Raw genomic sequence first — 25,485 nt, 5'->3', positions numbered from 1 at the left:
CCTCTTCAAGGACATTAGTGTTTAAAGGCACAGTCAACTTATCTCGGCAAGCAGTGGCGGAAATCCAGAAGGTTCTGGAGGGAATGGACAGCTGGAGAACGGGGACTCTGAACGATGTCCTCAGCCAGATCCTGGTGAATCTCAAACCACATGACTACAAGGCCTGGAGATGGCAATTTGAGGACACCTTTGGTGTGGAGATCGACACATTCATGAAGGTTAGAATGCGTAGTTTATGTGGTTTGCCTAAGCAATTTACTGTGGAAATTTGCAGAGTCACCTTGCGGTCGTCACCTTGTGCTCCTCACCATCGTGCTCTCCATCCTGGTAAGGACACACAAAGAAACACAATCAAAGAAACACATTGTCACAGGGTCTAGGGTCAATTCCATTTAAATTCTGTCAATTCAGGAAGCGAATTGGTGTTCAATTATTTCTGAAAATAAATGTCAATTTACAATTCTTGAACGAGAATGTAGATTTACTTCCTGTACTGAAATGGAATTGACCCCAATCCTAACTCACATAGCAGTCATACTGTTTCCGTAGCCAGTTTCCTGCCTGTCCCTGAAGCAGGAAATGTATTCCTTATCTTCCTCAGGTCTTTGTGTACAGCAGCGCCCAGGCCGCCATCCAGCACGGCATGTCCAGACACCCTGAGGAACGCCGACAGGCAGTACAGCAAGGACGAGATCATCTCGGAGTGGTGGGAGCGTTTCCCCGACGGTGTGCGGCTGGAGGGTTGCTCCAACGCAGAGCATATCGACCCTCTAACGGTAGAGGATAATACCGACATCCAGGAAGAGGTACTGCAAGAACCACAACTGAAGGCAATAACTCACAAGAAGCTTAATCCTCTCCAGCTAAAGGCAAATCAAATATAGGGGGACGTTGCATCTGAATCTAAGGGGGAAGCTGACAGCCAGGCTGTCCAAAAGCTGAGTCACACCCCCCCCCCCCCCCCCCCCCCCCCCCTAAAACTAGGTGCCTACCACTATATATATATATATAAGGGCCAAAATGGTGACTGAAAATCGTGTTGTATGATGCAAGGAACCACTTTGCAAAATAAAAATCTTTATCATTATTAGGCCTATTATTACCATATAGAGAATAAGGTTTTGCCTGTCTTAAAATACAACACTGTCCCTTTTAGGATGGTTGGCCACCTTTTTTAGGCTATAAAATATAGCAGAATTAAACAATCAACAGCCTGACCAACTCTATGCAAAGGAGATGTGTTGTGCTGCATGAAGCAAATAGTGGCCACACGAGAAACTGACTGGTTTTCTGATCCATGCACCTGTGTTTATTTAACATTTTTTTAAGGTGACCAACAAATGCATATCTGTATTCCCAGTCATGTGAAATCCATAGATTAGGGCTTAATGAATTGATTTCAATTGACTGATTTCCTTATATGAACTGTAACTCAGTAAAATCTTTTGAAATTGTAGCATGTACCAAACTCAGTGAAGTCTTCCAATACAATAGTCCACATGACTGGCTGCGTTTTGCTACCACCGGAAACTTCAGGAAGATTGCCCATTATTTAGTTTTTCTAAGTAAATATATTTCAAAGTGATCAAAAATGATGTACAGTGCCTTGCGAAAGTATTCGGCCCCCTTGAACTTTGCGACCTTTTGCCACATTTCAGGCTTCAAACATAAAGATATAAAACTGTATTTTTTTGTGAAGAATCAACAACAAGTGGGACACAATCATGAAGTGGAACGACATTTATTGGATATTTCAAACTTTTTTAACAAATCAAAAACTGAAAAATTGGGCGTGCAAAATTATTCAGCCCCTTTACTTTCAGTGCAGCAAACTCTCTCCAGAAGTTCAGTGAGGATCTCTGAATGATCCAATGTTCACCTAAATGACTAATGATGATAAATACAATCCACCTGTGTGTAATCAAGTCTCCGTATGAATGCACCTGCACTGTGATAGTCTCAGAGGTCCGTTAAAAGCGCAGAGAGCATCATGAAGAACAAGGAACACACCAGGCAGGTCCGAGATACTGTTGTGAAGAAGTTTAAAGCCGGATTTGGATACAAAAAGATTTCCCAAGCTTTAAACATCCCAAGGAGCACTGTGCAAGCGATAATATTGAAATGGAAGGAGTATCAGACCACTGCAAATCTACCAAGACCTGGCCGTCCCTCTAAACTTTCAGCTCATACAAGGAGAAGACTGATCAGAGATGCAGCCAAGAGGCCCATGATCACTCTGGATGAACTGCAGAGATCTACAGCTGAGGTGGGAGACTCTGTCCATAGGACAACAATCAGTCGTATATTGCACAAATCTGGCCTTTATGGAAGAGTGGCAAGAAGAAAACCATTTCTTAAAGATATCCATAAAAAGTGTTGTTTAAAGTTTGCCACAAGCCACCAGGGAGACACACCAAACATGTGGAAGAAGGTGCTCTGGTCAGATGAAACCAAAATTGAACTTTTTGGCAACAATGCAAAACGTTATGTTTGGCGTAAAAGCAACACAGCTGAACACACCATCCCCACTGTCAAACATGGTGGTGGCAGCATCATGGTTTGGGCCTGCTTTTCTTCAGCAGGGACAGGGAAGATGGTTAAAATTGATGGGAAGATGGATGGAGCCAAATACAGGACCATTCTGGAAGAAAATCTGATGGAGCCTGAGACTGGGACGGAGATTTGTCTTCCAACAAGACAATGATCCAAAACATAAAGCAAAATCTACAATGGAATTGTTCAAAAATAAACATATCCAGGTGTTAGAATGGCCAAGTCAAAGTCCAGACCTGAATCCAATCGAGAATATGTGGAAAGAACTGAAAACTGCTGTTCACAAATGCTCTCCATCCAACCTCACTGAGCTCGAGCTGTTTTGCAAGGAGGAATGGGAAAAAAATTCAGTCTCTCGATGTGCAAAACTGATAGAGACATACCCCAAGCGACTTACAGCTGTAATCGCAGCAAAAGGTTGCGCTACAAAGTATTAACTTAAGGGGGCTGAATAATTTTGCACGCCCAATTTTTCAGTTTTTGATTTGTTAAAAAAGTTTGAAATATCCAATAAATGTCGTTCCACTTCATGATTGTGTCCCACTTGTTGTTGATTCTTCACAAAAAATACAGTTTTATATCTTTATGTTTGAAGCCTGAAATGTGGCAAAAGGTCGCAAAGTTCAAGGGGGCCGAATACTTTCGCAAGGCACTGTATTATTAGCTAGCTTGCTACAGAAACTTAGCAGCTCATTTGATTTAGCCTGCACACTAAGATAATATTCGCTAGTTAGCTAACTTTACATACTGTATACCTAGCTACGTAAATTAAATGTCATCAGCTTGCTATATTCACAGTAGCTAGTTAGCTATCTTAATGCATTAATCATTGTAACTCCAAATGCATTTGTAGCTAGATAGGTAGCAAGCTCAACAGCCATGAGAAGGGAGAGTAAGCTACTCTGGATAGGGCAGGTACCTTTGCGGGAGGACATGAAACTATTCTCCATTTCCAGTCCCTGTCCCTAGCAATAAAAACGGAAGACGCAGCCAAGAGGCCCATGATCACTCTGGATGAACTGCAGAGATCTACAGCTGAGGTGGGAGACTCTGTCCATAGGACAACAATCAGTCGTATATTGCACAAATCTGGCCTTTATGGAAGAGTGGCAAGAAGAAAACCATTTCTTAAAGATATCCATAAAAAGTGTTGTTTAAAGTTTGCCACAAGCCACCAGGGAGACACACCAAACATGTGGAAGAAGGTGCTCTGGTCAGATGAAACCAAAATTGAACTTTTTGGCAACAATGCAAAACGTTATGTTTGGCGTAAAAGCAACACAGCTGAACACACCATCCCCACTGTCAAACATGGTGGTGGCAGCATCATGGTTTGGGCCTGCTTTTCTTCAGCAGGGACAGGGAAGATGGTTAAAATTGATGGGAAGATGGATGGAGCCAAATACAGGACCATTCTGGAAGAAAATCTGATGGAGCCTGAGACTGGGACGGAGATTTGTCTTCCAACAAGACAATGATCCAAAACATAAAGCAAAATCTACAATGGAATTGTTCAAAAATAAACATATCCAGGTGTTAGAATGGCCAAGTCAAAGTCCAGACCTGAATCCAATCGAGAATATGTGGAAAGAACTGAAAACTGCTGTTCACAAATGCTCTCCATCCAACCTCACTGAGCTCGAGCTGTTTTGCAAGGAGGAATGGGAAAAAAATTCAGTCTCTCGATGTGCAAAACTGATAGAGACATACCCCAAGCGACTTACAGCTGTAATCGCAGCAAAAGGTTGCGCTACAAAGTATTAACTTAAGGGGGCTGAATAATTTTGCACGCCCAATTTTTCAGTTTTTGATTTGTTAAAAAAGTTTGAAATATCCAATAAATGTCGTTCCACTTCATGATTGTGTCCCACTTGTTGTTGATTCTTCACAAAAAATACAGTTTTATATCTTTATGTTTGAAGCCTGAAATGTGGCAAAAGGTCGCAAAGTTCAAGGGGGCCGAATACTTTCGCAAGGCACTGTATTATTAGCTAGCTTGCTACAGAAACTTAGCAGCTCATTTGATTTAGCCTGCACACTAAGATAATATTCGCTAGTTAGCTAACTTTACATACTGTATACCTAGCTACGTAAATTAAATGTCATCAGCTTGCTATATTCACAGTAGCTAGTTAGCTATCTTAATGCATTAATCATTGTAACTCCAAATGCATTTGTAGCTAGATAGGTAGCAAGCTCAACAGCCATGAGAAGGGAGAGTAAGCTACTCTGGATAGGGCAGGTACCTTTGCGGGAGGACATGAAACTATTCTCCATTTCCAGTCCCTGTCCCTAGCAATAAAAACGGAAGACAGACCTGAATATTATGTTGCTATATCTCTCTATCTAACTTAAGTATAATGCAGCCTGTTTCTTTATTTTCTGTCCTCAGATACAGAGATATGTCAAACCCTGTCTGCAGAATGAGGTACCAATGAATGTCCCAAAAGAGTAAGGGTACATTCTTGTATGCCATGGATTATATGTGTACCTAGTATATTTTGTGAACAAAAATACAGTTTAAAAGTCACACACAATGTATAAACCTAATACAACTGGAGCAGGCCAACCCTGATGGGTGTGCACACTTCTGTTCCAGCCCAGCATTAACACACCTGATTCAATGTATCAAACCTAATTAGTTAATAATCAAGTGTGCTATTTCTGGGCTGGAACAGAAGTCGTATCACCCAGTGGATCATAGGAGTGACTTTTTTTGTTCACCTGAAATTATGTTTTATTAATAATAGCCTACTTGTTACTAAAATGTCTAGCCTCTACATATGAGTTAGCTTACTTGTACACTTTGAAATTATGAGTTTTGATTCTTTGACAGTGTTTTAAACTTGTTGTAATTAACTGAACTATTATTCAAGATGAACTAGCGTTGATATTGGTTTATCACAGATCACAACCCTGCAATAAAAAGGGGAAGGGAGTGTCTCTTCACTTGAATGTTTCTGTGTTCTCAAATGAACATCACCTTTTTGTTAGGTCATAAGCTTTCCAATTCGTTTTATTTGTTTGTCACCGTTTTTGTTTTCAGGATATCAGCCATATGTACTGATAATGGCATGCAATGCAAATGCAGCCATAGGCCTACAGTAGTGGTTCCCAATTCCAGTTCTCAAATACCCCCAACAGCACACATTTTTGTTGTAGCCCCATACAAACATAGCTGACTCAACTCATTGAGGGCCTGATGATTAGTTGACATGTTGAATCCGGTGTGTTTGTCTGGGGCTACAATAAAAATGTACTCTTGGGGGAACTCGAGGACCGGAGTTGGGAACCACTGGCCTACAGTAGGATGGCATTAGCCTTATGGGCATTTGCAATACACCCCTTGACATTGTGCAGCTGAACTCACACACGGTTTACATATTGTTCAGCTATATATTCATAATTTATTTATTATTATACCAGTAGACATTGTATATGAGGCTAATCATTAAACTAGATTTTGTACATGCCTTGTGCTGACATTTGTAATCTAGGTGGAAGCAGGAAATGGGTTCCTTATCGTACACTACTACCAAGTCCAGATACTTTTCTCCAAGAAGGTCTGAGTGGCACTTGGAGGTGCCTTTGTGATAATGAAGATGTTTTTTTTTTTTTTACCTTTATTTAACTAGGCAAGTCATTTAAGAACAAATACTTATTTTCAATGACAGCCTAGTGACAGTGCGCTAACAGTGCGTTAACTGGGGGACAGATTTGTACCTTGTCAGCAAATGGGGTTTGAACTTGCAACCTTCTGGTTACCAACGCTCTAACCACTAGGCTACCCTGCCGCCCCGTCTTTTCCTAAGACTACCACAACAATTACATTGTCTATTCTAAATGTGTTTTAAATTGTAAAGAGTTGGGCTATAAGAAATACATTTTTTTCAACGGGGCTAGGCAAAGCAGAGATCACAGTACTTTTAATTTCACCCATAGTATAATATAGCCTATTATTAAAGTACAGTATGTTTACAATATATAGTATTACATTTTATATATTCATACTGTTTAAGGGGGCACTTTTGTCATGACGACAAGGTGATGGTGCTCTACTCAAATGGCACAACAGAATCATTCAGATTGACCAAAGCATATAATAACCATCTCGTATAATTGAGGGATGCTGTAATTTCCATATATTTTCACTCTTATGAATAAAGTTCTCAACAAATTATTATTGGGTTATGATATGAATATATGGTAGCCACTGGAGTTGTTTTGGACAATAATGTCCCCCAGGCTATATCATTTGCGTCTCCCCTTTTGTGGTCATGGCTTGAAGGGATCCAGCTTTTGTCAAATCATATTTTACATTCCATAGCCGATTAGGAGAATTTATGCAGCAGGTTAGGAGAATTAGGTTACAGTTAGCTAAAAATGCAAAAAAATACATTTGACAAAAGTTGGATCCCTTTCAGCTAGGACCCCTTTCTCATAGGCCTAGATTACATGGTTGCATTGATCTGCTGTCAGTGTCAGTAGAGTAGACCTAAACTACCATCATATTAAAAAAGATTCTGCTAATTTCTCCAGTCATATTAAATTTAGTACAATTCAGTAGTGGTCAGTGTCGTGTAAGATGAGGGAGGACGATTTTTTTTTTCATGAGAATGGCCTTATTTCTATTACAGCATATTGGATAACTCATTTATATTCCATTCACCCAGTTCAATGTAACAGTAATAGTTTTAGGCTACTACATGATACTAAAATGTTCCCTATACCCATCATGAGGTTGCTCCAACATAGTCTATGAATTAAAGTTTACAACGTAGGTGCACACATGTTGAAAGACAAATTTGAGGTGACAGAGACATTCAGTACCGCTTTGCACACTCTTGTCTGCATCTAGCACGTTTAAGAAACGTTTTTCAACAAAATTGGCGGAATGAATACACCCCTGATCATTGATAAACAGAGTTCAATCTCATAACAACTGTGTTGTATTCCTTGTTTCCCCTTCGCTTGTGGATTTCAATGCACAACACATCAGCTGTATGCGATCAGGCGAAAAAAAACTTTCCAAGCCAAACTGCCACACACAACCTACATCGTTGTCACCATATTAGCTAAAGTAATGTCATAGTCGGCATAGCTAATAGAACTAATGCGTTAGTAAACCTGCTACAATCATGCAGTAACGTTAGTGTACAGTCAGGAAGCAGTTACACCGGCGGGCCCCGGTGGCAATAAACTAGTAATACCAAAAGCTTACCTTGACTTGGAAGAATTCCAGTGTTATGTTGGAAAGTCATAGCCAGCTAGCTAGCATTGCATCCCTCTCTTTGAGCAGGGTGTTTCAGTATGCTAAACTAGGTAGCTGCATTTGCTAGCTAAGTAAGTAAAAGTGAGAAAAAATGACTCTTTCTCTCTTGCCTCTCCTTCATTTTGGAATAAATTCATTTGTTCTTTGCTTGTGACACTGTCTGTGATTTATTGAGAATTCAAGGCACACTTAACCAGCATGGCTACCACAGCATTCTGCAGCGATGTGCCATCCCATCTGGTTTGGGCTTAGTGGGACTATCATTTGTTTTTCAACAGGACAATGACCCAACACACCTCCAGGCTGTATAGGGGCTATTTTACCAAGGAGAGTGATGGAGATGATCTGGCCTCCACAATGCCCCGACCTCGACCCAAATTGAGATGGTGTGGGATAAGTCGGACCGCAGAGTAAAGGGAAAGCAGCCAACAAGTGCTCAGCATATGTGGGAACTCCTTCTAGAATGTTGGAAAAGCTTTCCAGGCAAAGGAAAGAATCTCAAATCTCAAATATGAAATAGATTTTGATGTTTAACACTTTCTTTGGTTACTACATGATTCCATATGTGTTATTTCATAGTTTTGATGTCTTCACTATTATTCTACAATGTGGAAAATAGTAAAAAATAAAGAAAAACCCTTCAATGAGTAGGTGTGTCCAAACTTTTGACTGGTGCTGTAAATGTAAGGGATAATCAACGAGGGGCTATGCGTTATATGGAAAACATTTACAAAGTGGAAGGTGTGTTCCACAACATGCTAGCGGAGTGGAACTGACCTTCCATGGAGTTACATTATTTTCCAGAGAACGTAGAGCCCTGAGTTGATTATTCCTTTTATACCATGGGTATAATTTAACACATTTAAAATGTTCAACAGGGCCTCCCGAGTGGCGCAGCGGTCTAAGGCACTGCATCACAGTGCTTGAGGCGTCACTACAGACCCATGTTCGATCACAGGCTGTGTCCCATCATGCTCTAGAGACTCCTTGTGGAGGGCTGGGGCCTGCAAGCTGACTCTGGTCACCAGCTGGACAGTGTTTTCTCTGACACATTGGTGTGGCTGGCTTCCGGGTTAAGTGAGCAGTGTGTCAAAAAGCAGTGCGGCTTGGCAGGGTATTGTGTTTCGGAGGATGCATGGCTCTCGACCTTAGCCTCTCCCGAGTCTGTAGAGGAGTTGTGGCGATGGGACAAGACGCATTGCATCTTGCTTAAGAACAGCCCTTAGCCGTGTTGGCCATATACCACACCCCCCCGGGCCTTATTTCTTAAATAATGTACACTCTAGAATGCCCTTCATGCCAATCAGAAACAAGTATTCAACAATGCCATAGTATAAGCCCATTTTTAAACTGGGTGGTTTGAGCCCTGAATGCTGATTGGCCGACAGCCATATGCAACGCGTATGACAAAACATTTATTTTTACTGCTCTAATTACTTTGGTAACCAGTTTATAATAGCAATAAGGCACCTCTGGGGTTTGTGGTAAATGGCCAATAATCCATGTCTTAATTGTTTCAAGGCTTAAAAATCCTACTTTAAACTGTCTCATTCCATTCATCTACACTGATTGAAGTGGATCATAGCTTTCACCTTGGTCATGTCATGGAAAGTGCAGGTGTCCTTAATGTTTTGTATACTTAGTGTATTTGTCCCTTATGTCACAACGATGTGTTAACATATGTTATAGGATCATTATTTAAGTGATACTTTGTAATCATGGTAATAAAACATTAGAACAAAGAAAAAAACAACAACAACAAAAATATTTCATCCTATTCATCAAATTGTTTTCTCTCGTCGCTTTTCAATTCAGCCATTTAACTGTTTTAAGCCGTCCCCACTTGTCCCTTTGTTGCATTCGGGAAAAGCTTTGTGACAGCATATGTGGAGGGAAAGCAACAAATATAAAATAAAGAGCACACAGTTAGGGGTTGGGTTTTGGGGTCATAAATAGAATGACTAAAGATTCAGTTTAATAAGAAATCCTTGACCATTAATGTCTTATTTGCAATGATTGATTTGTAAATTCAATTGAGGGATAGTTAACTTTTTTTTTACACCTTATAGTCAGTCGGATGCCTCCTTACCCCTAAAGTAGTCTATGGGTCAGGGGAAATTGTTATCCATGATTCAGAGTTGTTTAAATAGCCACTATTAAATTGAGGGGATTTGGCCAGGAACATTGAACTTTGTCTAATTTCCCAAATCACCCTCATAGTTTTTTTTGTTAGCCTTCTGACTATAAGGTGTCAAAAAGTGAGCTATCCTTTTAACATCTTCAATTAATTTAATTGGCATTTTTCCCAACACTGTAATGGGGTATTCATTTTTAAAATTCATTTTAAAACTTTTTCAGTCTCTGCATGCAGTTTGGAGATTATTGAAGATAGCATGACATGAGTAATTTATAAGTCATATTCTTTTGAAAATATGTTGATATTGGGACTGTAAAGTTCGAACCTGGGTAAATTTCGATCTGCAAAAAATGAATAATTTAGTCATATGCTGTAAATGACTAGAAAGCACTGCAAGTGCAGTAACATAAGTCATATGTTTTCAAAACTTTTACATCACAAATTATAAACCTACAATAGTTGTCTATGCCATCTCAATCTAATCTCAAAATGAGATGGCAAATGTAATCTACAGTAGCTACAAGAAACAACAAAGTAGTGATAAGACACCACTGAATGCAATTAGAAAATAAATCATCCCTACTTGTGAGATTTATGTATGGTTTTTATATGTATACCATTAAAAATATATATATACATTTCAAAGCAACAAATGCATTGAACAAAAAACTAATGTTCTGAGTGCATTTTGCATAATGAAAATACATATCTTTATTATATTTTTTTTGTATGGGGATGTGAGATTTATATACACTACCATTCAAAAGTTTTAGAACACCTTCTAATTCAACGGTGTTTCTTAATTTTTTACTATTTTCCACATTGTAGAATAATAGTGAAGACGTCTAAACTATGAAATAACACATATGGAATAATGTAGTAACCCAAAAAGTGTTAAACAAATCAAAATATATGTCATTCAATTTAAGTTGATTATACAATTACACTGTACAACTACAAAACAATATGCCGTAAATGACCACTTCCACCAACTGTTAATATGAACATTTTCTAACCAAAAAACAATGTAATTCAGTGTCCCCCAGTTAGCATACTCTCAATGTCATGCCCAAATAATCTCAAAGTAACTTCAAACCAAGTAATTTCAAATTCAATTTGAAAAGAATCCTGAATAAATAAACCCTTTTTATTTCACCCTGGTCATGGCCCTAAACAATGTAAAAATATGTGGAATTGCAGCAAATTATATATTTTTTAATGTCCTGGGGGTGTTGTCTCAATTTGGGGTAGAGAAAACGACATTCACGATAGGAAATCTCAATCCAAGCTATAATCAAACATTAACAACCCTACCACCACCAGATTTTCCCATCGTATTTGCGATTCCAATAGGCAACCAGCCACCCTGGACCTTTGTGGGAAACTTTGTGCTACGAAACGTTAATTTAACAAAAACTTGATCCCTTCTAGCTAAAACTCCCCCCACCTCCTTGATGTTTGCAATTTCTTTTCGCTGGGACGTAATCACGTCATGCCGTAACTGGGGAGCCGCACAACCGCATTGTTGTTGGCGAAAAGAAACCAGGGGCTGCTAGCTACTGATCGTTAGCAAGTCGCAAAAGGACATTAGTATTTGGTGGCTCTTCAGAAATATTTATGTTTGTAATAGAATCGAATTTGGAATTTAGACCGTCGTCGTTTAAATTTATAATTCAAAGCTGCTCGAGCGGTGCCCGTTGGATGAGAGAATTGTGTGTGGATTTACTGCTGCTGCTCTGCAGGCCACATCGCCATTGCTTGCAAGCGCTGCTGTTTTCAAAAGCGGAATTACTGAAAATACAAAGGTAACGTTAGATGGCTATAGCCGAATTTGCTGTCTATGCACATATGTATGCTTTTCAGAACAACCTAAATGCATTTATACAAATGGATTATACATTATAGTGAAGAAAATGTTAACTTAAACGTGACCTGGTTAGAGCGTTGGACTAGTAACCGGAAGGTTGCGAGTTCAAACCCCCGAGCTGACAAGGTACAAATCTGTCGTTCTGCCCCTGAACAGGCAGTTAACCCACTGTTCCCAGGCCGTCATTGAAAATAAGAATTTGTTCTTAACTGACTTGCCTGGTTAAATAAAGGTAAAATAAATAAAAAAAAAAAAAACGTGACCGAATCGACTCGGATTCTTGTATAGTCGGACGCCATATTTCCTTCCTTGGTTTATTGTGAACGTTAGCTAGCTAGCTCTTGACTTGAGGCCGCTGGCGCTACTTTTACGGGATCCTCCTCTCCTAGCTCAATATACATATTATTTATGTCTGGCTCAACCTTCAACTAACGTTAATTCTAAAGCTATGTAGGTTATGCGTCTTACTAGCTAGCTACTAAGTTAACTACTACGTCAGGTGGCCACAATACATTGGCTTTACGCTAGCAGTTAGCCAGCTAGCCTAATATACCTATCAAGGCAACTCTACCATAACGATAGCTATCTAGATAGTTGTGTTTAAGTAGCACAATTTAGCATTGCCAGGATAGCTAATTGGTTAGCTATTTATTTGCTGAAAGTTGACTAACGTTAGCTAGGCTAGCTAAATCGTTGCTTAGCAATTATGTCAACTTAATAAGATGTTGAGCGCAAGGGACTTCCCATTTGTTTCTCCCGTCTCACCCCCTTCGTTACAATGTGTTCTGTTAGTTGAGAATACCTACATTTGTTGTCAGTGGAATTTCCCAAGAACAGTCGCCTGGTACCATTTGGAGTCATAAATCAGCTGCTGTGTTTGGCTTTCATTGTGTAGTGTGTACATGCCCAGAGTCTGCCAAATATTTCAATGACTGTGTCTCTTCGAAAAAGAGATGACAGCTCAGGCAAACTGTCTATTTAGCTACTCTTCTGTTTAGCATGTATTTTGAATGAATGCTCAACTACGAAATTAATAGTATCTGTTCACTTATTATGCAGCAAACAGTTAGCAACACTAATATTTTATACCGTTTACCTTCCAAATAATTTAGAGTAGTTACAAATATTTAGTTTCTGATTTCACAGAACAACAAGAAAGGTATGCCTCTCCACACTTCAAGTAGGCTAGTTTGGGACTTTGGGTGAATATAAAAGTTAATTAGGCTCATCCTAGGTTACTAGCAAACAAATTGGCACAGGTACTGTAATAATATATTCCTATCCAGGTTGTGGAGAAATTGCATTTATTACATACACCTACTTACATTTATTTCCCGTCTGCACACCATAAGGAAGTAAAAGTGATGACACATTGTATTCATCCATGCCATGATATTTGTCATGTCAATGAAAAGCCTTCTGTTATGTCCACTCAAAAAAATAATAGACAACTGAAACAAAGAGAAATTGTGACTATTGATATATTACAATCTTGGTTGGTATTGGCCTAAGTAAAATCTCAATCAAAGTGGGTTTTCTTAGCATTTTTTTAGGTCTTCATGATGAAGAAAAAAGTACGGCATTATAATCGCATGTCCACGCCCCAGAGGCCCCCCTCTCCCATCAAACCTTCACCGAACAAGGAGACCCTGACATACGCCCAGGCCCAGCGCATGGTGGACCTAGAGATAGATGGCCGCGTGCACAGGATCAGCATCTATGACAAGCTGGATGTCATCGCTGACGATGATCCCACGGCCCAAGAGATCATGGAGTGCAACAGCAACAAGGAGAACAACGAGAAGCCCCAGCTAGTGCTGGTGCGCTCGGTGAGGCTCAAAAACAACCAGCAGAAGAAGAGCGCCGCCCTCACCACCACGCATGGGGCTGCCCCGCAAGGGAGTGCCCTCCTGGAACCCAAGTTCCGCGCAGTGGAGTACAACCTTCCCGCGGTGCCTCGGCGGCCCTCCATATATTATAAGTATTCTGAGAAGACTGCCGAAGAGCTGGATGAGGAAGTGGAGTACGACATGGATGAGGAGGACTACGCTTGGCTGGATCTTCTCAATGAGAAGAGGAAAAGTGAGGGCGTCAGTCAGGTGTCCCAGAACCTCTTTGAGTTCCTTATGGACCGCTTTGAGAAGGAGTCCTTCTTTGCCAGCCAGGGTCGGAGTGACCCGCAGACCCTCATCGATGAGGATGCTGTGTGCTGCATCTGCATGGATGGAGACGGACAGGACAGCAACGTCATCCTCTTCTGTGACTCATGCAACATTGCCGTGCACCAGGAGTGCTACGGTGTTCCCTACATCCCTGAGGGCCAGTGGCTGTGTCGCCACTGCCTCCAGTGCCCCTCACGGCCCGCTGAGTGTGTGTTCTGCCCCAACAAAGGCGGTGCCCTGAAGAAGACTGATGATGACCGCTGGGGCCACGTGGTGTGTGCCCTGTGGGTGCCAGAAGTGGGCTTCTCCGACACAGTCTTTATCGAGCCCATCGACGGTGTCAGCAATATTCCGCCCGCCCGTTGGAAACTCACCTGCTACCTCTGCAAGGAGAAGGGCGCCGGGGCCTGCATCCAGTGTCACAAGGTTAACTGTTACACAGCCTTCCATGTCAGCTGTGCCCAAAAGGCCGGCCTCCACATGAAAATGGAGCCTGTCAAAGAAGTCACAGATACGGGGTCGCCCACTTTCTCTGTGAAGAAAACAGCCTTCTGCTGTGCTCACACTCCTAAAGGGTGCACCCGGAGACCCCTTGCTATCTACAAGGAAGGCCATGCTAAAAACGGTGTCTGTCACAAGAGGGGTGACAAAAGAGGGATGACGAGGTTAAAAGGGTGGCAGAAGAAGAAGAGCAAGAGAATAGTGGTGGTGCCTGAGGAAGAGGCTCCAGCTGTGCCTGGGCCTAGTATAACCCCCAGCAGGTTGGCATATTATTTTTTACTTCATTTGTCTACCAATAACTCAATATTTTCCTAAATAACAAATCTCCCAATGAATGTGTGAAATGTGCATTAAAAAGAATAATCCTGTGTCTGACCTATGCTAACATATTCTCCCCTCTCAGTTTCGACACGATCCTCAATCAAGTGTCTGTCCAGAAGAAGAAGGTGTTTGTGGAGCGGGTCCTGAGCTACTGGATGCTGAAGAGACAGTCGAGGAACGGCGTGCCACTGATCAGGCGGCTACAGGCCAACCCTCAACCCCCTAAACCAGAGCAGCCGGTCAGTGTAATTGTTTAGTAGTTTTCATGGTATCCAAATCCTTGTAATAGACAATTGTGTCTGCTTTAAACATGTTGTTTTTAAACCACTCTCCAGTGCTTGGAAATAAAAATAAAGCACATTAATACTTGAATTGAGAAAAGGCCAGTTTCCTGTGTCTAGGCCTTTTTCTCAAAAGTAGGTTTTTGGATGCTAGAGATATGGGCCATTTATCAATTTCAATATAGACTATAAAAGAAGAGAAGACATTTAATAGAAATTTGCCTAGTTTGTTGGTCAGTGGAGTAAAAAACAACAAATAGATCACAGTCGATGTCCATTGAAGGTACAGTGCATCAGCAAGTATTCATACCCCTTTACTTATTCAACATTTTGTTGAATTCAATGTTGATTAAGTATATTATTTTCCTCGCCCATCTACACACAATACCCCATAATGACAAAGTGAAAACATGTTTTTACAAATGTTTTCACATGTATTGAAAATGAAATACTGAAACATCTAATTTACATAAGTGTTCACACCCCGGAGGCAATACTTTGTAGAAGCACCTTTCTGGGTAAGTCTCTTAGAGCTTTCTACACCTGGATTGTGCAACATTGGCCCATTATTATTTTCAAAATTCTTCTAGCGCTGTCAAAGTGGTTGTTGATCACAGCTTGACAACCATTTCAGGTCTTGCCATAGATGGTCAAGCAGATTTAAGTCAAAACTAACTCGGAGACTCGTGAGCATTCACTGTCTTCTTGGTAACAACTTTGGTGTGGATTGTGTTTTAGGTTATCATTCTGCTGAAAGGTGGTTCATCTCCCAGTTTCTGGTGGAAAGCAGACAACCAGGTCTTCCTCTAGGATTTGCCTGTGCTTAGATCCATAAAAAAAATCATTAAAAACTCCCCATTCTTTAACGATTACAAACATACACATAACATGATGCAGCCACCACTATGCTTGAAAATATAGAGAGTGGTACTCAGTAATATTTTAAAGCAAAACCAATACAACACTTTGTATTCAGGACAAAAAGTGAATTGCTTTGCCAAAATGTTTGTAGTATTACTTTAGTGCCTTGTTGCAAACAATGCAGGTTTTAGAATATTTGTATTTATTCTGTACTGGCTCCTTTCTTTTCACTCTGTCAATTAGGTTAGTATTGTGGAGTAACTACAATGTTGTTGATCCATTCTCAGTTTTCTCCTATCCCAGCCATTAAACTCTGTTTTAAAGTCACCACGGTGAAATCCCTGAGCAGTTTCCATCCTCTCTGGCAACTGAGTTAGGAAGGACGCCCGTGTCTTTGTAGTGACTGGGTGTATTGTTACACCATCCAAAATGGAATTTAACAACTTCACCGTGCTCAAAGGGATATTTAATGTGTGCTTTTGATATTTTTACCCATCTACCAATAGGTGCCATTCTTTGTGAGGAATTGGAAAACCCTCCTGGTCTTTGTGGTTGAATCTGTGTTTGAAGTTCACTGCTCAACTAAGGGACCTTAGTGTGGGGTACAGAGATGGGGCAGTCATTCAAACATAATTTAAAACACTTATTGCACACAGTGAGCCCATGCAACTTTAGGCTTGCCATAACAAAGGGGAAGAATAATTATTGACTCAAGACATTTCAGCTTTACATTTGTAATTAATTTGTAAACATTTCACAACACAATTCCACTTTGACTTTGAGGTATTGGGTGTAGGCCAGTGACATCTCAATTTAATCCATTTTAAATTCAGGCTCCAACACAACAAAATGTGGAAAAGTTGAGGGGTGTGAATACCTTCTGATGGCACTGTAGCTCTTTGTCATTTTCTGCCGCCTTACCTGAGATTAAGGCCTTGTGGATGTTAATTAAAATGCCCTTTTGGACACTGATGTTACAGGATCGCAGGGTGGAGGATAATCGAGTGATGAAGGAGCAGCTAAAGGAATGGCACCGCCTACGCCACGACCTGGAGCGAGCTCGCCTACTGCTCGAAATGATCAGGAAGAGGGAGAAGATAAAGAGAGAGGAGGTACAGAGAATTGGTCTCGGTTTTTTATTCTCATAACCCTAGTAGTGAAATAAGAATGTTTGTGTAACAGCATATCAATGGCTAGTTGTAAGCCCTCCTATCAATAAAATTAGGTCAAATGAATTTCCTTTCAAAAGATAATCTGCATTGTTAAAAGAGCTTTAGAATTGGTTGTTGGATCCCCTTGTAAATGTTAGTATACTACAGCTTTGTGCTATGTCCTGTAACCATTCAGATGAAGCTCCAACAGTCTGTTCTAGAGGTACAGCTCACACCCTTCAACATTCTACTACGAGCTGTCCTGGACCAGCTTCAGGAGAAGGACCAGGCCAAGATCTTTGCCCAGCCTGTCAACGTTAAAGAGGTATGGTCCCCCATATACCCCGAATTGAATGTTACTTTCACAAATGAAAAACAAATGGTACCCTCACAGAGATTGTATATCGTTCTATTTAGTTATTTGTGTACCTTTCACTTAGCATCGTGTTTTTTTATTTTCTCTCCATCCTCAGGTGCCTGACTACTTGGATCACATCAAGAACCCAATGGACTTCTCCACCATGAGGAAGCGCATTGAGGCCCACGGCTACAAGAGCCTGGTGGAGTTTGAGGCCGACTTCAACCAGATCATATTCAACTGCATGAAGTACAACGCCAAGGACACGTTCTTCCACAAGGCCGGTCTGCGTCTACAAGACCAAGGCGAGGCCATCCTCAGGAAGACTCGTCGGTATGCAGAGCGAATCGGCTTTGACTTTGTCAGCGGGATGCACCTCCCTGAGCCGCCCAAGGTGGAGGCTCTTCCCCCTTTCTCCTGGGACGATGGTAAGGACATTCTACAGATGTTTACTTCTCCATTTATCTTGTACACAGCCTAAGTTATATGCTTGCACACAGCGATTGATTTATGTTGCTGTAGTATTGGGGAATGGGGAAATGTTTTGAGCTCAGCCAACTAAGTTGTTGCTTGTGTGTGTCTTGCAGTGGACCGGATACTAAACCCAGCCAACCGCCAGCACATGTCTTTGGAGGAGCAACTTAAAGAGCTGCTGGAGAAGCTGGACCTGAGCAGTGCCATGAAGTCTAGTCCGTCTCGCAGCAAGCGACTGAAGCTGCTCAAAAAGACCATCACAGATGTTCGCAGCGAGATATACCTAAAGACGAGGCACCCCGCTTCCTCTGAACCGAAACCAGCAGATACTGAGGATAAACCGCTGCCTCCCACTGGACACAGCACACAGGAAGAAGGTAAATATCGGGCTGTCCTAAAGCTATGAATTGGTTCATTTAAACCTTCTTTATATCTTACTTGATGAACTGTAGGCTATTAGCTAATGATTGTTTGTTCCACAAATCATTTTCATTTTCTACTGTGCTTCTGTTTTGATTGTATAGGAGGCAAGTCTTTGCCCCCACCAAAACTAGAGCCGTTGAACTCCTTGCCGCCGCTTGTCAACTCAGATAGTCATTCAGAACCTCCCATGCTCAAGCCCATCAAATCCAATGCAGACAAGAGCCAGAAGACCTCCAAGTGCAACGGTGTCAAGACCGCTACCTCTGTACCCCAGGAACCCATCAACGGGCACATCTGTAACCCGCTGTTCCCAGTCAGTGACCTCAGTTTCGTGGCCACCTCTATGCTCGCAGAGCCCTCTGGCACGGGCAACAGGCGGACCAATGTGCTCTTATGCAAGTCCAAGAGTGCTAGCCTGCAGAAGCCCCCAAGGACAGCAGAGCACTTGCCCGGCTCCCCGCCGCTGGGGGCCAAAACCTTCCTCTCTGTTGTCATTCCTCGCCTTGAGACCCTCCTTTTACCCAGGAAGAGGACCCACAGCTCCAGTGGAGACTGTGACGAAGATGAGGAGGAATCGCCCATCAAGCGCCTTGACACAGGTAAAGCCCAGTGTTAATATGCAAATGTCCCCCTTTTCTTCTCATTCATGTACAAAATTCATATTTTTGGTTTGCAAATGTCATAGTAATGGAGAGGCAAGTGTGTGTGTGCAGGCTCTGACCATTTCGTTGTCTCCAGGACTAGCTAATGGCTTTGTTGTTGAGCCAGAGAGCGAGGCTAGCCCCAGTAGGCCGCTGGAGCCTCGCCGACGCTGTGCCTCTGAGTCCAGCATCTCCTCAAGCGGCAGCGTGCTGTGTAGCACAAGGTATGCTTGTTAACACCTCAGCACAATGGCAATAATGCAGACTCTCTGCTGGCAGCACTCTGCTGTGTAGCACCAGGTACAGGATTGGCAGTGGGCCTACATCACAGTGCCACGTTAATGTAGTATCTAGATCCTCCAGCAGCTGTCTGTAGTCTATCATCACTTACCAGGCAAAATGTTGCACTCGACTATTAGCGCATTTGCCATTTGCTCTCAGTAGCCTCCTCGGTTTTCCTTTGTTTTTACTGTAGCACGGTCAGAGTGCCAAAAAACGGAAAAGGCAGGCCATCCATGGCACGCAGGAGCACAGTGGACGACAAAAACGCTCTCATCACCTGTATCGAAAATGGGGACTTTACCAAAGCCGCTAAGATTGCAGCAGGTGAGACACTGGTTCTTTCTGTAAATAAATGCGAAAACTGGACTTATATTATGAATGATAAATGTATACATTGTTTTGTATCCTTCTAACATTTCTATCTGGAATAGCTGGCTAAGTCCTCTTGTCATTGCCTGCTACCCAAAGGCTTGTTCATACATAGTAGTTTGTTTTTAGCTTTGGAATTCTACCACTTTCAATAACTCATCGGCCAGTAGACATCACGGAATTCTGCTGTTCTTACACTAATTGACTTCCCATGGACCACAAGTCTCAGCTTAGAAAAGTAGAGGGTAGCCTGAAATCCAGACCTGCTAGTGGCAAGGAGTGGAAGGTCAGCACAAATTGACTCGTACCCAGGCTAAGTAGAGGGGCTGTTTTTGTCCCGAAGTGTGTTTTATTGATATTCATAGAATGAGTGTTAAGCAAGTTCTGAGATTGATAGCAGATATACACTGAGTGTATAAAACATTAGGAACATCTTCCTAATATTGAGTTGCACCCTCCTTTGCCCTCGGAACAGCCTCAATTCGTTGGGGCATGGATTCTACAAGGTGTCAAAAGCGTTCCACAGGGATGCTGGCACATGTTGACTCCAATGCTTCCCACAGTTGTCAAGTTGGCTGAATATCCTTTAGGTGGTGGACCATTCTTGATACACACGGGAAACTGTTGAGCGTGAAAAACACAGCAGCGTTGCAGTTTTTGACACTCAAACCAGTGCGTCTAGCACCTACTACCATTCAATGGCTTGCCCGTTCACCCTCTGAGTGGCACACATACACACTCCATGTCTCAAGGCTTAAAAACTCCTTCTTTAACCTGTCTCCCCTTCATCTACAATGATTTAAGTGGGTTTAACAAGTAACATCAATAAGGGATCATAGCTTTCACCTGGTCAGCCTGTCATGGAAAGAGCAGGTGTTCCTATTTTGTACACTCAGTGTGTGTATATAGTCTTGTGAGTGTGCATATAATCAATGCAAGATAGTCTGGGGAACCAATGTATTTTGATTTAGACAAGAATATGTGTGCCAGCATGTGTGTGTTCCTTGGTAAGAATGCATCTGAGCACAGTGTGACAAGTGACATGAGCTTGTTTGACAAAGGACAACTGAGGCTCCCAGCACTCTGTGTTCTAACACTGGGGCCAGGGCAAACTTTTTATTATTTTAAACAACCCTTATTCTGTCACCATCTTGTCCTAGTGGCCTGAGCTGACATGCCCCAAGGCACCAATGGTCTCCTCGTCACCCAGTCTAGACTAAGAAATCCCACTTCCTATACATAATTCAGCAGTTTTCAGTCATCTTCTACTCTGTCGCAAACAAAGTAATGGTTAGCCTCTACAATTCACATTGTTTCAAAATTCCTACAACTAAAACTGTATTTCAGTGTTTTGATGCCCTGTAATACTTCCCTGTGTGTGAACGTACTGTATGTTCATGTTTTTGTGTGTCCTGTCAGTGTGAGCATGGCTTTTAGAGTAGTCTCTTGTCTGTTTGCAGTGAACCCCCCATAACTTGCTTGTCATTATTCCTGCTTCCGTAGAAGTTGGCAACGGAAATATTTGGATGCCTGCTAGTGCTGCAACATATGTACTGGAACCCCTTAAACTAGTTTGGGCAAAATGTAGTGGATATCCCTCCTACCCCGCCTTGGTGAGTTTGAGTGAGCGCATGTCCCAGACTGGCCAATGCCCATCTATATATGTCCCATTTCCATCCATTCCTCTCATTGTAAGTGGTGTAGCTCGTGTTTGTGCACGCCCTGCAGCTAGCTGCTCAGCTTCAGTGTGTTGTGGGTGGTGGTTTGAGTGTGTTAGGAGTCACACAGATTGCTTACTGCTTACAGCTTTCTGGGTGACTCAGATAGCATGGCATCTGTGTGTGGTAGTGTGTGTCGTCAGTGTGTGATTGTGTTAATGTACGTTCCTGTCCACCAGTTTGAACCTTTGCTGCACCACAACCAGGATTCCCCTGCATCCTCTTGTTTTCAGGTCACTACAACCAATCACTTCTCTCGCCCCCTCCCCCATGCAGATCATAGACCACAAGATGCCGAGGGCGGGGTGTCACCACAACGGGGTCTCTCTCCCTCTACCCCCTCTGGACGTCCTCAGGGTCGGCGAGCAGATGCAGTACAGGTCCGAAGAGAAACTCTTCCTCGTCCACTTCTTCGACAACAAGCGCAGCTGGTGAGACGACACTCCCCTTCTATAGTTTGACACTTGTAATAATCTTCAAACGTGGCCAACAGTTTATTTTTAATCAAATAGTCAGTGCTCAGGTTATCTTGAGTTGCAATGGCAGTCAGAGGTAATATGATGTAGCATAATTCTAGCATCAACCTAATGATACGTCACTGGCTTTGACAGGCAATGGCTTCCTAGAGCCAAGATGGTTCCCTTTGGTATCAATAAGACTGTGGACAAGATCAAACTGATGGAGGGCTGCTCCTCTGGCATCCGTAAAGCAGTGCAGACCGCCTTTCATCGCGCTGTGAGCCACCTGAGCCAGGTCAAGGACAAGCCTAGCAGCAAGCCCTGCAATGTGGACTAAACCTGCTCATGCATCCCCCTCACCTCTAGGTGGAGCCCTTCTTCAACTCTCCTTAGTTTACTTGATATTCCACAGCAGTCCCAGTATTCCTCTAACACACACACCCTCTCTTCGTGTTTACTGTGTACTGGGGTAGAATCTAAAGCCCTCAAGTAAGTAGCCCTACGGTCTCTTGGTGCAGGTTTCCATTCCACCTCGTCTTGATTATATCAACTGAGCTGCTCATGGGTAAATGGTATGTGTATGACACCACTACACGCATGCTCCCTTTTAATCTATTCCATTCTAAAAACTGTAGCTGGCAACATGTAATATCCACATGAATCAATGAGCTATGCAACTGAACTCAAGCGATTTGGGTTGGCGTGTGCAAAAAACCTTAATACAGAGTCCTAGAACTGACTCACGAAAATCACTGGCCTAACCTGATGAATGTTGAATTTCTGTCCTGTAATATGCTGCACCTTTCACTGCTGCAACTTTCACTTCCATCATGATTCTCACCCTCACTCTCATTTCCTCTCTGCAGTTGCCCTGTATTTAACCCTGTAAATACCTGTACAAGGCGTGACACTAATTTATTCTGTTTTCAGTTATTGGTACTGCGTGTTCACTTTCTTGCTATTTATGCTGTAGGGGTGATTCATGTCAGCACTATGGTGCTTATTAAATATTTGCTGGTGCTACAACCTGTGCAAGTCTTGGCTACAACTGAGACTCATCCAGGGCAAAACATATATATATACTGTATCGATTGAACGTTTGTTTTTATTTCGGCTACTTTTTTTTTAATGGTTTCTTATTAAGTTATTGAAGTTTTATGGACAAGCTTCTCTCTACATTATTGTGGTTTTTAAATACAATAATGTTTTTATGGGAATTAGTGTGTTTTGTTGTTTTGTTTGTACATATTTATAGAAATCTATATAATTGTATACATAAGATGCTTTCAATGTTTAAAACCAGAAAGTGCATCATTCACACAAAACCAAAAATTTGCTGCCCAGATTTGATTCATTTTATTTTTTATTTTTTTTACAGTTTTTGGTGTGTGTGTGTGTGTGTGTGTGTGTGTGTGTGTGAAAGAGAGAGAGATATGTGAATAACCTGTAAAAACGTTGTCTTTGTTCACAATGGTTTTGACTGTGTTACAGGGACCTATACCATGACCATAGGTGAATGTGCCTGTACTAATTTATTGTAAAGGAGAAATGTATATGCATTACTTTATATAGAAAGAATTGTAAGAGATGCAATTGTCTCACTAGGAGCCAACTGTGTAAAGGCCATTTTTGCATATTGTTTGTTTTAATCAGAGGCATTAATCTTAAAGGTGGGTGTAATAGAATCCATTACGTTTTATTCAGTTAGGAGGATCTGGGGTAGCAGTGGGTAGATTTGTTTTTTTCAAAATCCATTTTTGTATGGATGTTCTGTAAATAGACTTGATCCTGGTCTTATTCTCTGGGAAAACCACATTATAGCCAATGGGAGTGGATGCTGGCAAAGTCCAGTATGTTTTTATATAAAAACACTGAAAATAAAATAAAAATGTTATTGAATCACTGATTTTCTGTGTGGTATGGATTTTTGTGTTCAATGAAATTAAGACAATTACATAGACAACCACAAGAAGGAGCTGTGCCACCATTGTATGGAGTGCAATTCATTTAAATTATGTTTAACCATGGCCCAGGGCATTGTGGAGCAGGTCAAATCACAAGATCACCTTCATCAATACATGATGGTACAATCATGATAAAAAGTTGCTGTCATAAAGTAGCCTAATTGCCCCTTTCAAAACATTTAATTCCTTAAATCTCTTAAAAGCTTTGACATTGATCTGTCATTATGTTTCTTTTGTTAAAATGACAATCTAGCAAAAAATGTGGCTTTTCTTCAGAATTGTATGCCAGGCATCACATAGTCCATGCAGTGGGCTTCACAGCGCCCACATCTCCCCTCAATCAGATGCTAATTGTTCGGGGAGGAAGGCTGCAGCAGCATGAGCCGGAGAAAGTCAACCAACCATGAAGATCAATCTCCCAGCATCAACCTCATCAGAGAACTTTTGACTGAGCTGCATTTTCTAATCCGCTAGCTCAGCGGCAGCCCCTCTCGTGTGGAGGCAGGGGGGGGGCTGTAAAATTATCTGAAACCCCAGCATGTGAGTCTGTGACAACCGGGTATTTGAGAATTCATTATTTATGCATGCCATGTCTCAGTCAACATACTTGGGGAAGGAAGGCGACACCTGCAGAGGGAGAGTATGATAATTTCATGCTGAAAAAGCTGTAACGGGCAGTGTAGGTCATGACCCCTGAGTCTTGGTCAAAGATATCAGTTCTTCAGAGACCCATCACTTTTTTTTCTCAAAGACATTGCAAATGTAACATTAAATAGTGTAGATATGTGAAGGTTGAATACTAGTGAAGAGGCTAAAGGTATTGGTACAGTCATGGCAAAGGAATCCAAGTGTTTTTATATTTAAAAAAAGACTAGACGGTACATAGTAAATGTAAATCTGAGACACTCAAATTAGTATGGTATGGTTACATAAGAAAGAAGGTTACTTCTCCCTTATGACGAAAGGAGGGTGGATGGGTGGAATGTCTAGCAATCCAAAGGTTGTGCATTTGAACCTCATCACAAGCAATTTGAGCTAATTTGCAACTACTTACTACTGTTTAGCTACTTTGCAACTACTTAGCATATTAGCTAACCCTTCCCCTAACTTTAACCCTTTAACCTAACTCCTAACCCCTAGCCTAGCTAAAGTTAAAGCTAACGTTAGCCACAACAAATTGGAATTCGTAACATATCGTATGAATTGCAATTCGTAACCTCATACAAATTGTAATTCGTAACATATAAGAAATGGATGATGGACATACACAAATTAAGACATACCATACGAAACGTAACATATCAGACTAAATAGACTTATCTCTGCTACCACATCGCAAGTGGCATCAATGCACCAATTCTGGAAACAACAGGACCCTGAACAGCTTCTACCCCCCAAGCCATAAAACTGCCAAATAGTTAGTTAAATAGCTCACCAATAGCTACCCGGATTATCTGCATAGACCCTTTTTGAACTCTTTTGGCTCATCACATACGCTGCTGTTAATGTTTATTATTTATCCTATTGCCTTTATCCCTACTTTTAGGTACATACATAATCTACCTCAATTACCCCCTGCCCCTACACATAAACTTGGTACTGGTACCCCTTGTAATATAGCCAAGTTAGCGTTACTCATTGATTATTTATTCCTTGTGTTATTATTTTTCTATTATTTCCCTTTTTTTTCAC

General features: G+C 41.6%; 1 protein-coding gene across 3 annotated transcripts; it reads left to right on the top strand.

Moving 5' to 3' along the window:
* The first annotated feature begins 11,398 nt into the window (after positions 1-11,398).
* Positions 11,399-23,735, top strand: LOC110492741 (bromodomain-containing protein 1). Of its 3 annotated transcripts, none has more exons than XM_036951921.1 (13): positions 11,399-11,767; positions 13,383-14,752; positions 14,896-15,052; positions 16,936-17,067; positions 17,303-17,431; positions 17,580-17,892; positions 18,052-18,315; positions 18,463-18,960; positions 19,100-19,226; positions 19,478-19,608; positions 21,157-21,266; positions 21,648-21,802; positions 21,983-23,735. In XM_036951921.1, exons 2-13 carry the CDS (start codon positions 13,389-13,391, stop codon positions 22,164-22,166), a joined length of 3,564 nt encoding a protein of 1,187 aa, XP_036807816.1. In that variant the 5' UTR covers positions 11,399-11,767; positions 13,383-13,388; the 3' UTR covers positions 22,167-23,735. The 3 variants fall into 3 exon arrangements, with proteins under 3 accessions (XP_036807816.1, XP_021422889.2, XP_021422880.2); XM_021567214.2 differs by having other exon boundaries at positions 11,400-11,767; positions 13,372-14,752; XM_021567205.2 differs by lacking the exon at positions 21,157-21,266 and having other exon boundaries at positions 11,401-11,767; positions 13,372-14,752.
* Positions 23,736-25,485: the final 1,750 nt, after the last annotated feature.

Source organism: Oncorhynchus mykiss, chromosome 2 (assembly GCF_013265735.2).
Source record: "Oncorhynchus mykiss isolate Arlee chromosome 2, USDA_OmykA_1.1, whole genome shotgun sequence".
NCBI classification, from domain to species: domain Eukaryota; kingdom Metazoa; phylum Chordata; class Actinopteri; order Salmoniformes; family Salmonidae; genus Oncorhynchus; species Oncorhynchus mykiss.
Note: the sequence above shows the minus strand (reverse complement) of the source record. Positions and strands in the feature narration are given on the sequence as shown.